The 20,135-nt window shown below is 41.4% G+C and overlaps 1 protein-coding gene across 1 annotated transcript in view; it reads left to right on the top strand.

Annotated features, from left to right (window-relative positions):
• Positions 1 to 20,135, top strand: part of RAB3B (RAB3B, member RAS oncogene family) — a 62,505-nt gene that overhangs the window by 269 nt on the left and 42,101 nt on the right. Inside the window, exon 2 of the mRNA XM_036893171.2 lies at positions 6,831 to 7,058. Coding sequence (XP_036749066.1) covers positions 6,831 to 7,058 — 228 coding nt within the window. The remainder of the gene's footprint in view (positions 1 to 6,830; positions 7,059 to 20,135) is intronic.

Below are 20,135 nucleotides of genomic sequence, written 5' to 3'. Positions count from 1 at the left end.
AAGGGGCAGCAGGAGGCAGCCAGGGAGGGGGCTCGCGGCGGTGAGGGAGGCGCGCCTCCTGGGGAGCGGGCGCCGAGCGGGGTCTAGTCGGACCGCGAGGCCGCAAGCGGAGCTTCAAGGGCGGGGGCCAGCGGGAGTGAGGGGCGAGAAAGAGGGCGCCCGGGCTGAGGAAAAAGGATGAGCGGCAAGCGGAGGGCAGTGAGAGACTGGGGGCAAACGGGGCGTTGGGGGCGGGGAAGCCGAGAGGGGCAGTGCGGGAAGAGGGTGCAGGCGGCGGAGCGGGTGCTGAGGGGAAGGGCGAGGAGAGCGAGGGCAACGGGGGGCGAGGAGCCACGGGGAGGAGACTGGACTGGTAGCGTGGTTTTTGAGCGGGAGAGAAGTGAGGTGGAGGGGAAGGGGCTTCAGGTGGGAGCGGGTGCTGGTCCGGGAGAGGATAAAGGGGCGAGGCGATGTGAGCGCGGAGAACTGGGAGCGAAAAGGGTGCCGGGTCGGAGCCCAGCTAGGTACGGCAGGGGGGTAACCGTGAGTGGGGGGCTAGGGGCCGGCCTTGGAGTCGGGAAGCTTGGAAGAATGGGAAGGTGGGAGGCCAGGCCGGGTCTGCCCGGACTGCAGAGGAAGCGGGCGGGGAGCATGGAGGCAGAGGGTAGTGGCCTCGGATGTGGGCAGTGGGCACCTGAGTTCTGGCCCGGGGTTGGAGGGCTGGACAGGCATTGGAATAGAGCAAGGGTCTGGCGTCTGAGGGTGTGGGAACCGTCAGGAAGCTTGAATTTAGGGTGAAGGGTGTGCTGGGTCAGGTTGCGAGGGAGGCCGGTTGTGGGTTGTGAAGTGAGACCGGAAAGATAATGGGGACCTGGAGAGCATAGCTGTGTCTCAGCTACTCAGAAGGCTGCTCCAGCACTGGACCCACCCTTCCACCTCGGATAACAGACAAGGAGAAAATGGTGGAGAATTCATCCATAGACTGACTGTTCTGGAGTCCAAATGTGTGAAGGCACTTTAGGGAGGGCAGGGCAGCAGCCTCTGTACGCTAGTGGAAGCTGGGAGAAAGACAGGGCCCTCCATCCCAACTTCCTGGAATCCAGATGGAAAGGGGTGGGGACAGTAAAAGGAGTAGATGTGTGTGTACACAGGTGGGCGCCCACCTGTTCTTCCTATATAAAGGGAGGAAGACAATAGAAGTCGGTGAAAAACCCTATCTGTGGTAGTGGTAGTTCCTGGCACTGTGTTGGAGGAGAAGCGTTTTGCTGGAAGAGGATGGGTCAGGGACAGCTTCCTGGTCATGAAGGATTTAGCTAGCAGCAGAGGAAAGTATATTCCAATCAGAGGACATCACCTCAGGAAAAGGCAAAAATCTAAAATGATCCTCAGTCCAAGAAATAAATCTCCAGTTTCTTAAGGGTTGATATGAAGGGAGGCATTAGTAACCTGTAGATGTTTAAAGCAGTTTCCAAGCTCAGAACTCCTCATGGCTCCTCTCCATTTCTCCAGAGTGCAGTTCAGGGCCTGGCTCGCAGTGGGTGCTTAGTGAATGTTGATTGAATGAGCAATTGACCTGTGGTAGTGCTTCTACCTCAGTATCCTCATCCACTCACGGAAAGAGCTTTGTAAATGACGAAGCACTGTACAAGAGGCCATTAGTATTATTTATGCAGGTGTGCCTACATTCTGTGCATGGTAGAATGCATTGAAAGCGCTGGTAGAGTGCCTGGCATTTAATATGTGCTCAATAAATGGCAGCTATTATGATACGATCTGTGGCTCCAAGAGACCTGAGGAAACAATGAAGAGGTGGGCTAGGCTGGGCTGGCAGTGATGAGTTGGCAGTGGGCAATGGTCTAAAAATGGTTGAATTAGAATATTTAGTAGATTATGGCTTTAAGGAGTAGGTTGCATACAGTTGGGTGAGGTCTACATGCGGTAAAAGAAAACATGAAGCACACAGACAAAAAAAAAGTTTTTAAGTGGTTAATAAAGCACTGAGAGAGTCAGGGTTCACCCCAGGTCTCTCTGAGTCAGTTTCGTGCTCTTTCTGTCAAAAGAGAAGTTCACCCAATCACTTCTTCACTATGTGTATAGAGTTGATATCTTTTTGTTGGATTTTAGGACTCTCTCCTTCTTTCCCACCTCTTTCCTGGCTGAAATTTCCTTAGGGGCTTATTTCTACTGCCTACCAGCCTGAAAGCATTATTTGTTTTTCACACCAACCATTTGAGGGACCATTTTCTTCTTTCCCCCAGCCTGGGACTGGGGATAACTTCCCAGATGGTCCTTGGGCCTTCATCTGTATTGCTTGTCACAGAGACAGCAAACTACTCAGCTCTAGCATTTATGTGACTGTCACAAAAGAGAGGGAGGATCTGACTGATAGTTATCTTACAAATGTGGTTCTGCACACACCACTGTGCAGAGACCTGTCTGCTCAGATCTGCCTCAGGTGGCTGCCTGCTGGGATGCTTTTTGCCTCCCTTCCAAATGTCTGTGTAGCCCTTTCTCTCATCCTGAGAAGATCCCTTTGTGGGCTTCCATCTAAACATGCCTTGCCCTGTTTTCACAGCACCTTCCGGGAAAGCTATCCTGTGTGCACATAACAGGTGCTGCCAGTACAGTATGGCAGGTGCTAGGAACAAGATGCTCAGAGTGCCAGGGTTGCTTATTTACTCACCCTAAAGTTGTAGCTTTTATTTTCCCCAAGCCCAGTCCCATCTGGTCATCATTAGGTAACAGAAGTTCTAGCCATAATGCTCCAACCGACCTGCTATATGACTTTAGACAAATCACTTCTCTTTGTGGAGCCTCAATATTTTACCAGTAAAATGAATGGGAATGGATCAGACAGGAATTGAAACTATTTTTTACTCTTGCCTCACTCCTCACTCTCACACCTGTGACAGACACAGCAGGCCCTTTTCCTGCTGATTCTACATAAGGCCACATGCATTTTTCTTAACGCAGTGTACGAAGCACACTTATATACATCCTTTTATTTAAAATTCACAGCAGCCTTCGGAGGTAGGTAGGTAATATTATCATACTGTAGTTAAGGACCCTGAGGCTCAGCATCTAAGTGACTTGCCCAAGTTCAAGCATTGAATTTTTGGAAAAGCTGGGACCAGAAGCTAAGCTTTTAGTTATGATAAAGCTGACACTCCAAAATTCCTTCTAATTCCAGAAATCTAAGAGTGTAAACAGCTGCATCAGAAACATTAAGGCCAATAATATGACATTTACATTGATAATCTGGCACATGGCAAATGCTCAATAAATGTTTATTGAAAGGAGTTACATGCTCTGAGGATTTACTGTAGGTCTATTGTTGACAGGGTATAAGGTAAAACTCATCTGAATTCAGAAGGGGTGGCAGACAGTTATGTAAAACAAGCTCAAGTAATGGAGCCCACATCAGGCAGAGGGCAGTTGAACAAAATTTGACTGCAGAAATGAATGAAAGGGACCAGTGAAATAATATTTATTGAGTACCTCCCATGGGCCAAGAAACCATGTCAGCTTATTTACATGGGATAACTGCTCATTCTATTTGTACCACAGCTCTGTGAAGTAGGTGCTAATTTCTCTATTTTAAGGTAAAAATGCTGTGGTTTAGAGAGGCAGTATGATTTGCCCGAGAATTCAGCTGAGGAATAGAGCAGGGACTTTGAACTTACCCATAACACTGGGTAGTACTAGGTCTAGTCTCACCTGTTAGCAGTGAGGCTTGGGCAAATCCTCTTAATTTCTGACTCTCCGTTTCCTTCTTTACTAAATGGGAATAATAATATCTGTCCGTCCAATTTTATCTCCCAGGTTTATTTAGAGGGTAAAATAAGATAAAGGATATGAATTTGAGATAAGGATCAAATTTGTATTTCGGTAAACTTACTCTTCGACCAGCAATTTCATTTCTAGGGACCTCTCCTAAGGAAATAAATAGGAAAGTGAACAAATATTTATGTAAAGAAATGGTCACTGCAGTTTAGTTTCTAACAATTGAGAGTAGAAGAATAACTTAATGTATAATATTAAAGATTTGGTCATATGACACATCCATTGAATAGAATATAGTCAGCTGAGATGACACTTATAAAGAGTTTTAGAACTCTCAGTAAAATATTTATGATATGTTAAGTGAAAAGGAGCATAAAAACTAATGAAAAGTAAAAAACTATTGAAAATATGAGCTCAGCTATTAAAATATACATAGAAGATATAGACTAGAATGTATGGCATGTTATCATTTGTATATAGATAAAAAGAACAAAAAGACCTGTATGCTTATTATGCAAAGACTATCTCTGAAGAATACATAAATTAGTAACATGTTTGCCTCTGGGGAGAGATTGGGATTCAGGGACGGAAGTAAGATTACTTTTCACTGTAAGCCTTTGGTTCCACATTACTTACTTTTTATGGTGAAAGTTAAGAAAATAATGCAAACCACAGAGGATGATAAAGTAATACTACAAATAGTAAAAGTTTGTTTGAATTATTTTAATGTGTATATTACCTTATAAGTAAACAAATTGATGGCACTGTGTTACATGAAAAAATAAGGGAGGAAATACACTTAAAGTGTTCACAACAGCAGTTTCTGACTGGATGATATGTCTGGTAATTTAAAATTGTCTCTTTTTCACTCTTGTGTTTTTTCTAATGAATATACACTTTCAAAGAAATTTTCTTTTGTTAACAAACACAGATGACAGGCAGCACAGGGGGTAGGGTACATGATGGTTGTTGTTTCTTCTCTTGTTTTAGGTAAAAAAAGAAAACGAAGCATAATTCCCTTGACTCGCCAGTTCTTGAAACAGGCTGTGCATCTTATACTGTGAAAAATGGAAAAGTCAGGGCTATGGAACAGTTTAAGCAGGCAATGGCACCGTCACCTCCAATTTCACTTTCTTCCTTGTAAATGCTACATCTCAGTGTCCAAGTGTCCTGGGTCTGTTCCACACCTACCTAGTGAGTTTTGTCATGGGGCAGATTGATGCAAGCATGGGGCCAGAGTCTCAGACGAAAAGGGTCACAGATAAAAAGAGAGCTGGAAGAAAAGAGAAGGAAGAAGAGGCCACCAGAGGCTAGTGGTGGCATATTTAAGTATTATAAAAGGGCTGCTAATAATCCCATGTATTTGTCTAACTTTTCTTCAAGTGAGCTTTAAACTTTCTACATTTTTCAGCACTTGTCCTAACCTGAAAGGCCCATTGAGCTAAATCCACCAGTCTCTCTATCTCTTTCTTTCCCTTTGGGGAAAAAAGCAGGAATTCTTTAAGAGTGAAACCCTGGATATTATCTCACTTCAGGGCTATCCTCTGACCACTCACCCAGCCCATCTGATTACCTGGTGCTGAGCACAAGGAGAGATTGCAGGTGGAGAAGCAGGGTACCTGTGGCTGGTAGAATGTACAACAAGCAGTTAAATAACTCACATTAAACTATAGGATCAAGTGCTCGATTATGGGGCTCAGATACAAAGTGTTCTAGGAAAGGAGAGGAAGATAGTGGTCTGAGAGAGCTAAGGCCTCAGGGAAGGCCTGGCATGTAATAAATACTTGCTCAATGAATGAATGAGCAAATGAATAAGCAAAGGATCTAGGCTCTAAAGGATTTGGAATAATAATGACTTATGTTCATGCTTCTGAGGGATTTACTCCTTTATTAAAGTCTTACTCATTGTTATCTCATTTGAGTCTTGCAACAGCCCTATAAGAAAATCAGGGCAGAAATTATTCTTCGCATTTTTCAGATGATGAGATTGGGCCCCAGGGTGATGATGTGACTTGTATTAATTCAGCACACATTCACTGAGTGCTGATTATGTCCTAGAACTTCAGCTAGAATCTAGAGAGGCAGAGATGAACTGCATTAAGTCACAGATGCTTGGCCTAAAGAAGGATCTGCAACAGGGAACTGTTCTGAAATGATACAAGTGCTGTTAGAGTGCTCTGGGAGCATAAGAGCAGGGTGCCTACCTCTGCCATGCACTGGGGAGGTGAGACTTCATTGGGACCCACAAGAATGAATAGGAGTTTATTAGGAGGAAAAGAACATTGTAGGCAGAAAGAAGGAATAGGTGTCTAAAGGGATAAAAGCAAGACATACATGGCATATTTGGAGTAAAATGTAATTTGGTATCAAAGTAGTACAGGTTGGTGGGGAGAAGGCTTATGGGAAGATTAAGTTTAGAGAGTTTATTCATTTAGTTGGTTCTTTGTCAAGTTGAACAGTCTAGGCGTGATCTTTCGAGCTATGGGGAGCCATAATGGTCTTCGAAATAAGGGAATGATAGCCCTGTACTAGGTCTTTTCTGGAATGTATACGTGTTTTCTATTTTGCCTTTATTTTTCCTTTTCATTTCAAAACTCAGCTTGGGAGCTGCCTCCTGTAGGGTACTCTCCTTGACAACCATGCTTCTGGGATGAGTTAGATGCTTCTGGTGGGCATCTCAGCCAGGGCTTCCCTCTGTCTTATCATTTATCTACTGCTTTGGTATTCTGTGTTTACTGCTCTTTTGCTCTAATTTGTGGCCACTCAGAGGTCAGACTCCATGTCTGATTCATATTTGTATTCCCCATGCCCAGCATGGGTCTTGACCTGGAGCAATGTGCTTAGTAAATATTTGCTGCAGGAATGAATGGGAGGAGCTAGGTTCCACCCCAATCTGAGACAACAGTTGGGGCAGGTGCAGTGAAAGGGTGATTGTGAGTAGTGTGTGTTTCCTCAGTGATGCTGGGGTAGGGAATGAGTATGTGAATGACAGGGTGATCATTTAAAGGTTGGTGACTCAGGGTGACACTGGAGGTGTGTCCCTGAGTGACCACGGGTCTCTCCTGCAGATGGCTTCAGTGACTGATGGTAAAGCTGGAGTCAAAGATGCCTCTGACCAGAACTTTGACTACATGTTCAAACTGCTCATCATTGGCAACAGCAGTGTTGGCAAAACCTCCTTCCTCTTCCGCTATGCTGATGACACCTTCACCCCAGCCTTTGTCAGCACCGTGGGCATTGACTTCAAGGTAAAGACCGTCTACCGCCATGAGAAGCGAGTGAAGCTGCAGATCTGGGTGAGTCTCAGACACCTTGGGCAGGATTGTCCTAAGAGGTGACTAGTTTGCTATTACAAGAGCTGGGAGTTGGGGCCAGTTTGGAACTCCTGGGTCTTATGGCATCAGGCACCGATGCTGTTGCAGGTCTGGCCCCTGGACTGCCCCTTGCTGGTTTTATATAAGTTTGTTCTCTTCTGGGGGCTCAGTTGCTTCTGCTGCTTCACTGTCCAAGAAGCTTTATCCTGCCTGTACAAATGAGTGACCAAGAATCTGGGCTTTGGAGTTAGAGCTCTGGATTCAAATTCCAGTTCTGCTACTTACTAGTCATGGGACCTTGATTAAATTGCTTAAACTCTCTGGGCCAGCCTTTCCTCTTTGAGGTTTGATTATAATAGCATCTACATTGTAAGGCTGTTGGGTGTTTATCATAGTTCGTGGAACACTGTAAATGCACACTAAATGTTAACTACTGTATCCATAATCTATCATTGCATGACAAATCCCTTGAAAACTTAAAGGGCTTAAAACAGCAATAATAATTCATTAGCATATAGTTTCTGTGTACTGGACCTGTGAGAGTGACTTTTTTTGTGGCTTGAGCCTCTTATGAGGTTGCAGCCAGATGTTGGTTTGGGTTGCAGTCATCTGACAGCTTGAATGGGGTTGGAGGATCCCATTCCAAGGCAGCTCACTCACGTGTCTGGTACTGGCTGTTAGCAGGAGACCTTAGTTCCTTCCCATGTGGTTCTCTGCACAGAGCTACTTAAGTGTCTTCATAGCATGGCAGCTGGCTTCCCCTAAAAGAAAAGATCTAAGAAATCAAAGAGGAAGTGGCAATGTCTCTTATTACTTAGTCTTAGAGTATTCTGTTGTTCCCTGATTCAATGTAGGAGGAACCTATGCAAGGATATGAATCCTGGGAGGTGAGGATCACTGACGACCATCTTAGAAGCTGGCCACTACAGCTACTATTACTGATATTTACCAGTGATACTATATATATATATATATATGTGTGTGTGTGTGTGTGTGTGTGTGTGTGTGTATTTGAGATGAAATAGCAACATTTAGATCATATACTTCTCAATAATGAATTAGCACTAGGATTGGAACTTTGTGATTTAAAGTATTCAAACATGTATTATTTATTATCTGTCTATTCAACTTGTCAAATGTACATTAATACATTGTGCATATATCTTACTGACATAGGCTATATGCAGTACTTTTCTTTTTACAAATTATTTCTGTTTATTATATTATCTTACAATTAACCCCATGAGGCAGATGTTATTTTAATACAGTCCTATTTTGCAGAAGAAAAAAATTCAGACTTAGAGAGTAATTAACTTGCCTTACAACCACAGAGCTACAAACTAGGATTCCAACTCAGATCTGATTCTTAATTATGTGCTCTTTTCTCTACACTGTACGTGTTAGATCTTATAAAGATCATACTTCCATTTATATAATGTTATAGAATTATTATATACATATACTGTTAAGTATTAATTGATATAGAGATAAAAGTTCATTTTGTTCATTTAGCCTCTATTAAAAACATAGAGGAATTATAAATCATTAGAAATGAGAGAAGCTATACAGACCATTTAGTTCATTGGTTCTAGAAATGTGGCCTCCAGATTAGTAGTATCAGCCTCACCTGGGAATTTGTTAGAAACACAAAATCCGAGGCCCCTCTTCAAATCCACTGAATCAGAAACTCTGGGATATGGCCCCCAAATCTGTGTTTTAACCAACCAGCCTTCCAAGTGGTTTTGAGGCAGTCTAAAATTGAAGAACCACTGATTTAGTTTAACTACCTCATGGTGAGAATCAATAAGCATTTATTAAGTACCTATTATATGTGAAGTGTTTCCTCTTTTATTATCTGACATCCTTCTTGTAGCCAATGCACAGAGGGAGGTGAGAACACAGGATATTTGGGGCATGGTGAGCAACACAGAGAAACTGGAGCAAGGCTGTGAAAGTGCAGGGGGAGGCTATCAGGTACAATTTGGGGGTCAGGGAGACTGCACCACAAACAAAAGGCTCTTGCCACGGGCCAGAGGGTACATGCCTGATGACTCATAGGGAGCTGAAGAAATGACTAGAGTTTATTTTTTGTCTATGAATATAAAATAAATGTGTACTAACATTTTATTATATGGATTGACACAGATATTTTCATTTGATCACCATATATCCTATACTTGAAAAATCTTCAGGTAGGAGGAGACATTCTTGCCCTCTAAGGAGCCAGTGGATGGGGAGTCCTTCTCTCCATTAATTTTCAACCCATTTTGAGATTTTGCAGTTTTGCTATGCCTGATTAAGTGGATTTATTGATTATACTACCTAATTTTAATTAAATGAGCCCTCAGAGTGGATATGTAGCTTTAAAAGAGTCCTGCAAATACACCTCTGATTGAAGACCATACTAATTATAGTAAGCCCAAGTGAGCCCAGAAAATGACTGAGCTGATGTTTACCCAATCCTAGCATGAGTTCACTGTCAGTTATGTTTCAAGGTAAAATCAATGACAATCTAATTAGATCTGACATAGTCAATCACATTACTTTTGCTAATATATATATTAGAAAAAGGGTTTGTATGTGTGTGTATGTGCTTTTCTGTAGCAAAAAATAAAATCTTCTGTTTTCATTAACACATTAAAATATAAACATGTAAATAGTATTTGTCATTTGACATCTTTTGTGTACAGAAGTAGATATGTATGGATGTATAATCTAAGTACATATACAAATATTATGGGTGCTGTGCCTACATTTTTCTTACAGGGGTATAAATTGGAGACCACTACCATAGGTACTGGGGAGCCATAGATGGGTATTAACAAGGTCAGATTTGCATTTTAGAAAAATCTCTTGCCTCAGTTTGGAGGGTAGATGGAAGTGAGGCAAAGAAACCAGTGGTTTGGGTAAATTATAAGGGCCTAAACTAAGTGTATTAGTCTGCTTGGGCTACCATAACAAAATACCACAGACAAGTTGCCTTAAACAACAGAAATTTATTTCCTCACAGTTTTGGGGACTGGAAGTCCAAGACTGAGGTGAGAGTTCTCCCCTTGGGTTGCAGATGGCTGGCTGCCTTCTTGCTGTGTGCTCATATGGCCTTTCCTTGGTGTATATACGTGGGGAGAGAGAGTAGCTCTCTGGTGTCCCCTTATAAGGACTCTAATCCTGTCAGATTACGGCCCCACCCTTACATCCAGTGTACTTTAATTACTTCCTTAAAATCCCCATCTCCAAATTTTGCCACACTGGGAGGTAGGGCTTCAAAACATGAATTTTGAGAGGACATAAGCATCTGGTACAAAACACTAGGACAATGACAAAATGACATTTCGAGATGGAAATGAGGAAAGAGACTTGAGAGATTTAGGACTAGAATTTACTGAATTTGGTGATCAATTAATTGCACAGGGAGAGGGAGGAGCACCTATCTACTTATATATATTTACTTGTATAAACAAAAGTTCTGTGAGTTTTTTTTTTTTTAAGCTGGGCAAGTTTTGGTAAGCCACTTCTACGAATAGATAGTCCTCAACTGTAAAAGTCTCACAGGTTTGTTGAGGGGGAGCTACATGTAATAACGTAGCATTGTGCCTGGCACATGTTAGAACACAATAAATGTTCTTTCCTTTCTTTGCTCCTGATCCACATGCAATGAGTGATTGGGTCCACTGCCAAGGTTTCCCACTGGTGGTTCCAGGAGTGCTGAAACAGCATCCAGGGACTCACAAGCACTGTATGACGTGTTCAGTTAAATTTTTTTAACCCATTTGATCTTCCCAGGGGATCTCAGAAAGCCATTGTTAGGGTGGAAGGTGGAGAGAGGGAGGAAGGGTGATTATTAGCATCACTGAGCAAAACCATTCACAGAAGGAATTTCTGTCATCTCTGGGGGATGTTGGATGATGAGCACGTTGGTAGTGCCTTGTTCCCTGGGGTCCCTCAACACATGAGTCCCTGAGGGCCCCCCTTTGTTTCCTGAGAGATTACTGTCGGTCAGAGAAGGGAATCTTACTGGAGGGGTGAGTGTAGGGGAGCAGTCTCATTAATAGAGAATGAGAGCATGCACAGGTATGTGGCGGGGAGACTCCGTTACTCCACAGCAACAGACCTGACTAGAGGCCACTTACTGCTGGGTGCTGGTGGCCAAGCAACCCCTGGAGATCTGTGTGAAGATGGGAGCGGCAGAGGGCTTTCCACTACCTCCATGGGGCACCCATTGCAGGGGCTGTTGGGTCTGGTTCTGGTCAAGGGAAGGATCCAGGGGTCTATGGGAGGACTGAGGTGAGCTAGGATTGTGTTCTAGTCCTGGGTTCTAGTCTTGGCTCTGCCTTGCAATTGTTGTGTGAGCTAGAGTAACTTTCCTCCTTTATGGTCCTATCAAATAGAGAAAATAATCCTTGCTCTTCTTGCTTTATGGGTTGTTGTGAAGATTAATGAGGAAATGGAAAGGAGAGCCCAAAGAAAACTATGAAGCCTTGAGTAGATCAGAAGGACTATGGATATTGTCAGCCATGTGAATTCTTCTTGTATGTGTTTTTAAGAATTCTCTGTGGCCTTCACACCTACCCTCTGACACAGAAAGTTAGGTATCTCATTGAAGAATGAGTATTTGAGGCCGCAGATATCAAGTTACTTGAGCAGAGTGAAACAGTAAACTTTATTTTTTCTTTAATTCCATAGACATTTATCTGGTGCTCTCTCTGTGCCAGGCACTGTGCTAGCTATGGGGAAGCACTATTCCTGCTCTCATGGAGTTTATACTTTAGTAAGGGAGACAGTATGTGAATACAAAATACCTGATTTCATCTGTGGAAGGGCCCTGAAGGAAAAGAATAAACTAAGTTTATGACGTACTTAGGCACTTGGACTCAGAGCTCAGGAATCACTGAACTGGGACTTAGGTCTTATTCCTGGGCTTGCAGCTGGGGTTGAGGCTCAGTCCCAGTCACATTTTAATAGGCTAGCTTAGCTGATGAATGTCACCACACAAGCTCAAACCAGGCCTGGCTTCTGTCAGGGGACATGGTAGCATGGGCTTCCATTATGGAGACAGAATCTCTTCCTTCCTATTCCACCAGTGAAGCTTTTTTGGTGACTTGCATGTCAAGAAGACTTTAAAGATAGGAGCATCTCATGAGTCCAGGGTTATTTGTATAAAGATCAGGGAATGGACTGGCTGGCCTGTCCAACATTATTCTACTGAAAGTTCAAGAATTCTGTGTTTTGTGAAGGATTTATAGGCCAGTGTCTTTACTCCTGGGCCTGACCTGGTATTGCTCACTGTTCACCATCTTCTTTCTTTCTCTGTAACTCCCTCCTCTGAAGCCCGTACTCACTTCAGTGCTTGCATGTACCTCTATTATTCTACTTGTTTTGTTGTGTTGGTGATGGTTTTAAAAAGATAAAGTGTATAGAGCACCCACATAGTACCTGTAAACACTATTGTTGATTAAACAATAAATAGTAGTTTTTATTAAGGTTCTAGAGAGATCAATAAATGATACTCATTTCCTTCCCCACATAAGTTGGAATCAATTGATGGATAGATGCAGGAGTCAGAGAGATGGGGAGCAATGTGATTGTCTTACTACTGATGAAAGCTAGGCTGAAGCACGTGGCCCAAGTCTTCAGAGAGGTGGAGCTTGCTAATACTTCACTCTAGAGTCAGATACACATACAAACCCAATCACAGGCGAGGAGCTAAGAGCGAGACTAGGGTGAAATGGGGCTGTTGGGCAGCCATCTAGGTTCACTCACTAGCCACCTGCCTCATCTCACTCAGCTGCCTTAGAATTGAGGTTACCACATGGCTCTGGAGTCACTTATAATATTAAAACTAGTGAATATTATTAGATCTGGGATATCAAAGACCTATATCTCAGAACCACTAATGAATATAATAAAAGTATTATAAGAGCATAATAAAATATAATGGGGCTAAGGAATATGGGGAAAGATAATCGAATTTAGACAAAGGAGGATTATGGCTTTTAAACAGTAATTTAACAAATATTTACTATGCCAGGTACTGAGGATAGAGAAATTAATATGACTATGACACGTTCTCTGTTCTCCAAGATCTAGTGAGACTGACTTTACCTCTGAGCTTCAAAAGTGGAATAAAATGAGTAGCATAATTCTCTTGCTCTGATTAAGGGAAGCAAACTAGGACATCAAGAGAGATTGACTTTTCCCTAATATTTAAGAATATAAATAATGGATTATTATATGAGATTGGGCAGCTATCTAAGGGGTATTAGTCTTCTCTTGCTGTTCTAACAAATTACCACCAACTTAGTGGCTTGGAACAACACAAATTTATTATCTTAACAGTTCTGAAGGTCAGAAGTTCAAAATGGGTGTCACTGGTTAAAAATGAAGGTCTTTGCAGATCTGTGTTCCTGAGGCTCTAGGGGAGAAGTCATTAACTTGCCTTTTCCAGCTTCCAAAGGCTGCCTGCATTCTTTTGCGTGGGCCCCTTTTCTCCATCTTCAAAGCCAGCAGTACATCTGTCAACCTCTCTCTGACCTTCCCGCCTTTCTCTTATAAGGAAACTTATGATTACCTTGGGCTCACCTGAATAACCCAGGGGTAAACTTCACATCGCAAGATCATAATTTAATCACCTTTGCAAAGTCCCTTTTGCCATATAGGGTAATATGTTCACAAGTTCTGGTGATTAGGAAGTAGATATCTTTGGTGGGGGGAGGGTGGTCATTTTTCTGACCACTGCAGCATTTATTAATAACATGGAAAAGATTTAATATAAATTCTCCCTACCCTTCTAGGCTCTAACCCAAGTTGCCTCTCCTCTGTTGATAGCCCCCTCCGCTAACTACCTAAAATAGGTACTGTGTCTTAGGTGCACACTGCCTGCTGAGAATGTCTATCACCTGGTTAAAGACTAAAGCATCCTATTTTAGACACAAGCATTTCATTTTAGACATGAAGAGACTGAGGTCCAGAGAGAAATGTGGATTTTATAAGGTACCACTGCAAAGTCTCCTAATACATCCTAGTGCTCCTGCTGCCACCTTTAGGAAGGTGCTGTCTGGCCACCTTCATATAAGCTGGGAGCCCACAGAAAGAGCAGTGGGCAGCACAGAAGAAGCTGGAGACTGAACACGGACACTGTGACTCTGACAGGTCTCTGTGACTCCAGGAATATGGAGACAGTTCCTGAGTGCACATCCCATACTTAGTTCTTATGATAATCAGAATTGATTTTTCTAAGCAGCAAGTTTCCTGTGGCTGCAGAAACATGTTGACACTTTCATCTCCCCAAAACCTGTAGGAAGCAGCTGCTAAAGAGGTTTAATCTGATTCTTAAAGTCCCAATAAAGACTATGGGAAGCCAAATGAGAATTGCAGGCATAGTCTGATTTGTAATTGCACATGAATTAACAAGCAATCCTGACTGGCTTTTCAAGGGGCCTCTATTCTTTGGGGCCACCACCCCTTCTCTCTACCTAAATTAGCATGGGAGAAAAAGAAATGACCTACATGCCATTTGCACATTCATTCATTCAATTAACTTGTGTCATGTAGCTATTATGTGCCGGGTACTGTCAAAAGAGGGCAAATAAACAGCTACAATACAATACAAGTGACATAATAAAAGGATGAAGAAAATGCTGTGGAACACAGGAAAAAGAGCTGGTACCTCTGCCTGAGAAAATTATTTTAGGCTTCACAAAGGAGGGGGCATTTAAGCTGGATCTTGGTAAATGAGTCAAGAGTTTTTCAGGTTAGTGTTGGGGAAGATCTTTACAAGCAAAAGAAAAGACATTTGCAAACACCCGATTGCTTTTAATGACCCATTATGTGTCTGTCTGTGGTAGGCTCTGAAGGGTTTGGTGAGACATCGTCCCTATCTGTAAGGGGCACTCAGGGTAATAAGAAAGATATAACATGCACACTAATATCAATGATGCTACAGATATGAATGTCTTGAGGGAAGTACAGAAAATTTTAATGGAGTTCAGAGAGGGAGTGATCCTTCTCAGCTTGAGAGCACCAGGGAGGGCTCCATGAGGGAGGTGGCCTTATGGTAATGGGAGTTGGCTGTAGCAGATAACATCCTCAGAGGCAGGGCTGTCTGTCTCATTCATCTAGCTCTGTGGTCTAGGTTGACCTCAATTTTTGATTCAGCAGCAGTGTGCTGACATCCCCTGCAATGATTTGTGTTCAGGAAGCAGTGCAGCACGTGATTAGGAGCACAGTTTTTGGAGTGAACCAGACCTATGCTCCAAACCCATCACTGCCACTATCACTTTCTTCAAGTCTTATTACCTCCATATGCTTCACTCTTTTCTTTCTAAAATAAGGATAATTTTAGAAACAACTACATAGTGTTGTTGAGAGAGTGCTTAGCCTATGCCTGGTAAATGGTCATTAACCAGTAGCCTTTATAATTATTACCTGTTACTCTCAAGGGTTGATTTGTGGCAACTGGGAGTCTGGATATCATCTAAGCTAGACTCTGCATCCTTCTTAGGACTTGATGAACATCTACCTAAATTCTTTCTCTGAGTCCTGAACTGAGTCTGTAGTGGTTGGTGGCTGACCCTTTTGGCAGAGCCGTCCTGCCCTGATGGCACATGCAGTTTAGCTAGAGAGATAAAACAATTTACAAAACCATAAAGAGCTAAAATATGTGGTGCTAAGTGAATGCAGTGGAAGTTTAAATGACAGAGTTCATGTAGCTGTGCAGTTTTCCCAACAGCATTTGTAAAAATATGGTCTTTTCCCCATTGTACATTCTTGCCTCCTTTGTCATATATTAATTGGCCATATAGACATGGGTTTATTTCTGTGCTCTCTATTTTGTTCCATTGGTCTATTTATCTGTTCTTGTGCCAGTACTAAACCATAGTTTTGTAGTTTAGTTTGAAATTAGGGAGCATGATATCCTCAACTTTGTTCTTCTTTCTCAAGATTGTTTTGGCTATTCAGTTTTTTGTGGCTCCATATAAATTTTAGGATATTTGTTTTAGTTCATTGAAAAATGCCATTAGTATTTTGATAGGATTGCATTGAATCTGTAGATTGCTTTGGGCAGGATGGCTATCTTAACAATATTAATTCTTCCTATCCATGAGCATGGGATAGCTTTCCATTTATTTGTATCTTCTTCAGTTTCTTTAACCAGTGTCTTATGCTTTTCAGAGGACAAGTCTTTCACTTCCTTGGTTAGATTTATTATTCCTAGGTATTTTATTCTTTTTGATGCAAATGTAAATGGGATTGATTTCATAATTTTTCTTTCAGTTATTTCATTATTTGTGTATAGAAATGTAACAGATTTGTATATATTTATTTTGTGTTCTGTGACTTTACTGAATTCATCTATTAATTCTAATAGTTTTCTTGTGGCGTCTTTAAGGTTTTCTATATATAATGTCTTGTCATCTGCAGCCACTATGGAAAGCAGTATGGAGGTGTCTCAAAAAACTAAAAATAGAGATTCCATATGACCCAGCAATCCCTCTTCTGGGAATTTACCCAAGGAAAACAAAAATCACTAATTTGAAAAGATATGTGCATTCTATGTTTATTACAGCATTATTTACAACAGCAAAAATATGGAAGCAACCTAAATGTCTATTAATAGATAAATGGATAAAAAAAGAAGAGGTACATATAAAAATAGAATATTACTCAAACTAAAAAAGGATGAACTCTTGCCATTTGTGACAACATGGATGGACCTGAGGATATTAGTCTAAGTAAGATAAGTCAGACAGAGAAAGACAAATGCCATATGATTTCACTTACAAATGGACAAATAAAACAGACTCATAAACACAAAGAAGACACTTGTGATTACTACAGGGGAGGAGGGTAAGGGGAGAGGTGAAATAGGTGAAGGGGTAAAAAGTTAGTGAGAATGTTTGTGTCATGATCTGAGTGATGGCTGCATGAGTGTATACACATGTCAAAATTCATCAAGCTGTACACTAGGATTTGTGCATTTTATTTATGTACCTCAATATAAAAAATTTTAAAGACTTCAGTTTGGGGTAGAGTGAGTTAGAAAAGCCTCTGGAAGAAGGCAGGGGCCATTGCAGGATGGGAAAATAGGGAGTAATGTAATAGAGGCATTATAAGCAAGGGGATTAAGGTTGGAGGCAGACATTAAGGGAGGGGGTGAGTTGTTCTTTGTGCAGTGTTCTTCCTGTGAGGTGACTGGACTCCTTCCATATTGCCCAGTCACAGCTCCTGCCTCTGTGTTACATACTGTGTGGTGTAGCCATTCCAGCTACACCAGATGTCTATGTGTTTGTTCATTTATTTATCTGTTAATTCAACAATATTTCCATTGTGTGCACCAAGTATTATTCTAGGTGCTACAGATAACAGCAGTGACAGTAACAGACAAAATCCTCTATGCCATATTCCCCTGAATTTAATAAGGGAAATCGGCAATAAACAAGTAAAATACACAGTATGTTCTATGATGGTAAGTGCTCTGGAGAAAAATATAGCAGGGTAAGGGGAATAGGAAGTGGAGGAGTGTTTATAAATTTAATCAGGGTGGTCATGGTAAAAGTCACTGAGCAGAGGACTTTTGAGTAAAACTGAAGGAAGTGTGGGGTATTTGGGGGAAGAATATCCCAGGCAAGTACAGAAGCCCTGAGGTAGGGATATGCCTGGCACATTTCAGGACTAAGTAGAAGGCCAGTGCAGCTGGAACAGAGGGAAAATAGGGAGATGAGGCCAGAAAGTTAGTGGAAGGCCCAGATTGTAGTGAAGGGCCTTGGATACCTTTGTAAAGGTTTGGGCTTTATTTATTTATTTTTAAATAGCTTTTTTGAGGTATAATTGATATATAAAAAATGTACATATTTAATATATACAACGTGATGAGTTTGGACATATGCCAACACCTGTAAAACCATCACCACAATCAAAATAATAGACATATTCATCACCTCCAAAGGTATCCCCATTTTTTTTCCAGTGGTAAGAACACTTACTATGAAATTTAACCTATTAACAATTTTTAAGAGCACAATACCGTATGGTTAACTATAAGCACTATGATATACAGCAGATCCCTAGAACTTACTCATCTTGTATACGTGAAACTTTATACCAATTGAACAACTCCCTGTTTTACCTTTCCCCAGTCCCTGGAAACCACTGTTCTGTTCTGTGCTTCTATGAGTTTGACTATTTTAGATATATCATATAAATAGAATCATGCAGTATTTGCCCTTCTGTAATTGGCTTATCTCACTTAGCATAATGTCCTCCAAGTTCATCTATGTTGTTACAAATGGCAGAATTTCCTTCTCTCCTAAGGCTTTATAAATATTCCATTGTATGTATTAACCACATTTTCTTTATCCACTCATCTATCAGTGGACATTTGAGTTATTTCTATGTCTTGGCTATTGTGAGTAGTACTACAGAGAACATGGGATTGCAGATATCTCTTTAAGATCCTGATGTCAATTCTTTTGGGTACATACCCGGAAGTGAGATTGCCCAATCATATGGCAGCCCTAACAAAGAACCTGAATAGGCATTTCTCCGAATGAGACATACAAATGGCCAACAGATACATGAAAAATGTTCAGCATCACTAATCATCAAGGAAATGCAAATCAAAACCTCAAGATATCACCTCACACATGTTAGGATGGCTATTATTTAAAAAATAAAAGATAAGTAGTGTTGGTGAAGATGTGAAGAAATTGGAACCCTTGCACTGTTGATGGGAATTTTAAATGAATGGTGTAATCACCATAGAAAAGAGTACTGAGGTTCCTCAGAAAAATTTTTAAAGGTTTTGGGTTTTACTCTAAAGGAGATAGGAGGGTTCTGGGCAAGGTTTTGGGTTTTTCTCTGAAAGAGATAGGAGGGTTTTGGGCAGGGGAATTACATGATCTGATTTACATTTTTAAAAATAAAATTTAGTTTTGGATATTTTTAGATTTATAGAAAATTTGCAATGGTAGTATTGAGTTTCCATACATCCTTCACCAGGTTTCCCTAATATTACCATTTTACGTAACCATAGTGCATTTGTCAAAACTAAGCTGTTAAGATTGGTACATCACTGACTCAACTCTAGACTCTATTCTGATTTCACCAGTTTTCCAACTAATGTCTTTTTTGCTGTCCCAGGACCCAATCCATATTACATTTAATAACATTTTTAAGTTGATATATACCTCATATATCATAAAATTCACCCTTCCAAAGTATACAATACAGTGATTGTTAGTATTCATAAAATTATGCAACCATCACTACTGATTCCAGAACATTTTAGTGACTTACACTTTAATACTTAACAGGGTTGCTCTGGGCAGAACTATGTTGGTTTCAAGAATAAATTATAAACAGGCAAGGGACAGAAGCAGGGAAGATCAGTTAGGATTTATAATAATCCAAGCAGGGAATGATGGTGGCATGGAGTAGGGAGGTAGCAGTGGTGGTAGTGAAAGTGGTTAGATTCTACATGTTGAAATGTTGCTGACAGGGATTGCTGATTAATTGGATGCCAGGAGAGAAGGTGGGGATGATGCCCAGGGCTTTGGCTGAATGACTGGAAGGTTTCATACGCCTCTGACTGAGATAAGGAAGATTGCAGGGAGAGCAGGATTAGAGAGACAATTGGGGACTGAGTTTTGCTTGTTTTAACTTTGAGATGCCTATTAGATAATCGAGTAGGCTGCTGTATAAATGAGTTTGCCATTCAGAGCAGAGTCTCTGACTGGAGATGTAAATTAGCAAGTCATCAACATATAAGTGGTATTTAAAACCATGAAGCCAAAAGAGATCAACAAAGGAGGGAGAGAAGAAAGAAAGAAGAAAATTTTAAGGAATGAGCCTAGAGACATTCCAACATTAAGATATTGGGAAGATGAGGAAAAATCAGCAAAGGAGACTGGAAAAGAGCAATGGAAAAGGGAAAGTGAGGTGTCTTTGGAGTCAAATAGTTTTACAAAGAAAGTAGAGATCAACTGTGTCAAATGTTGCTGCTATATCACGAGTATGGCGACTGAGAATTCGCTACTGGATTTAGCAACATGGAGCGTGTTG

This window comes from Manis pentadactyla, chromosome 4, assembly GCF_030020395.1.
Source record: "Manis pentadactyla isolate mManPen7 chromosome 4, mManPen7.hap1, whole genome shotgun sequence".
NCBI lineage: Eukaryota > Metazoa > Chordata > Mammalia > Pholidota > Manidae > Manis > Manis pentadactyla.
The sequence above is the reverse complement of the archived record's forward strand: the minus strand, read 5'-3'. Positions and strand labels throughout refer to the sequence as shown.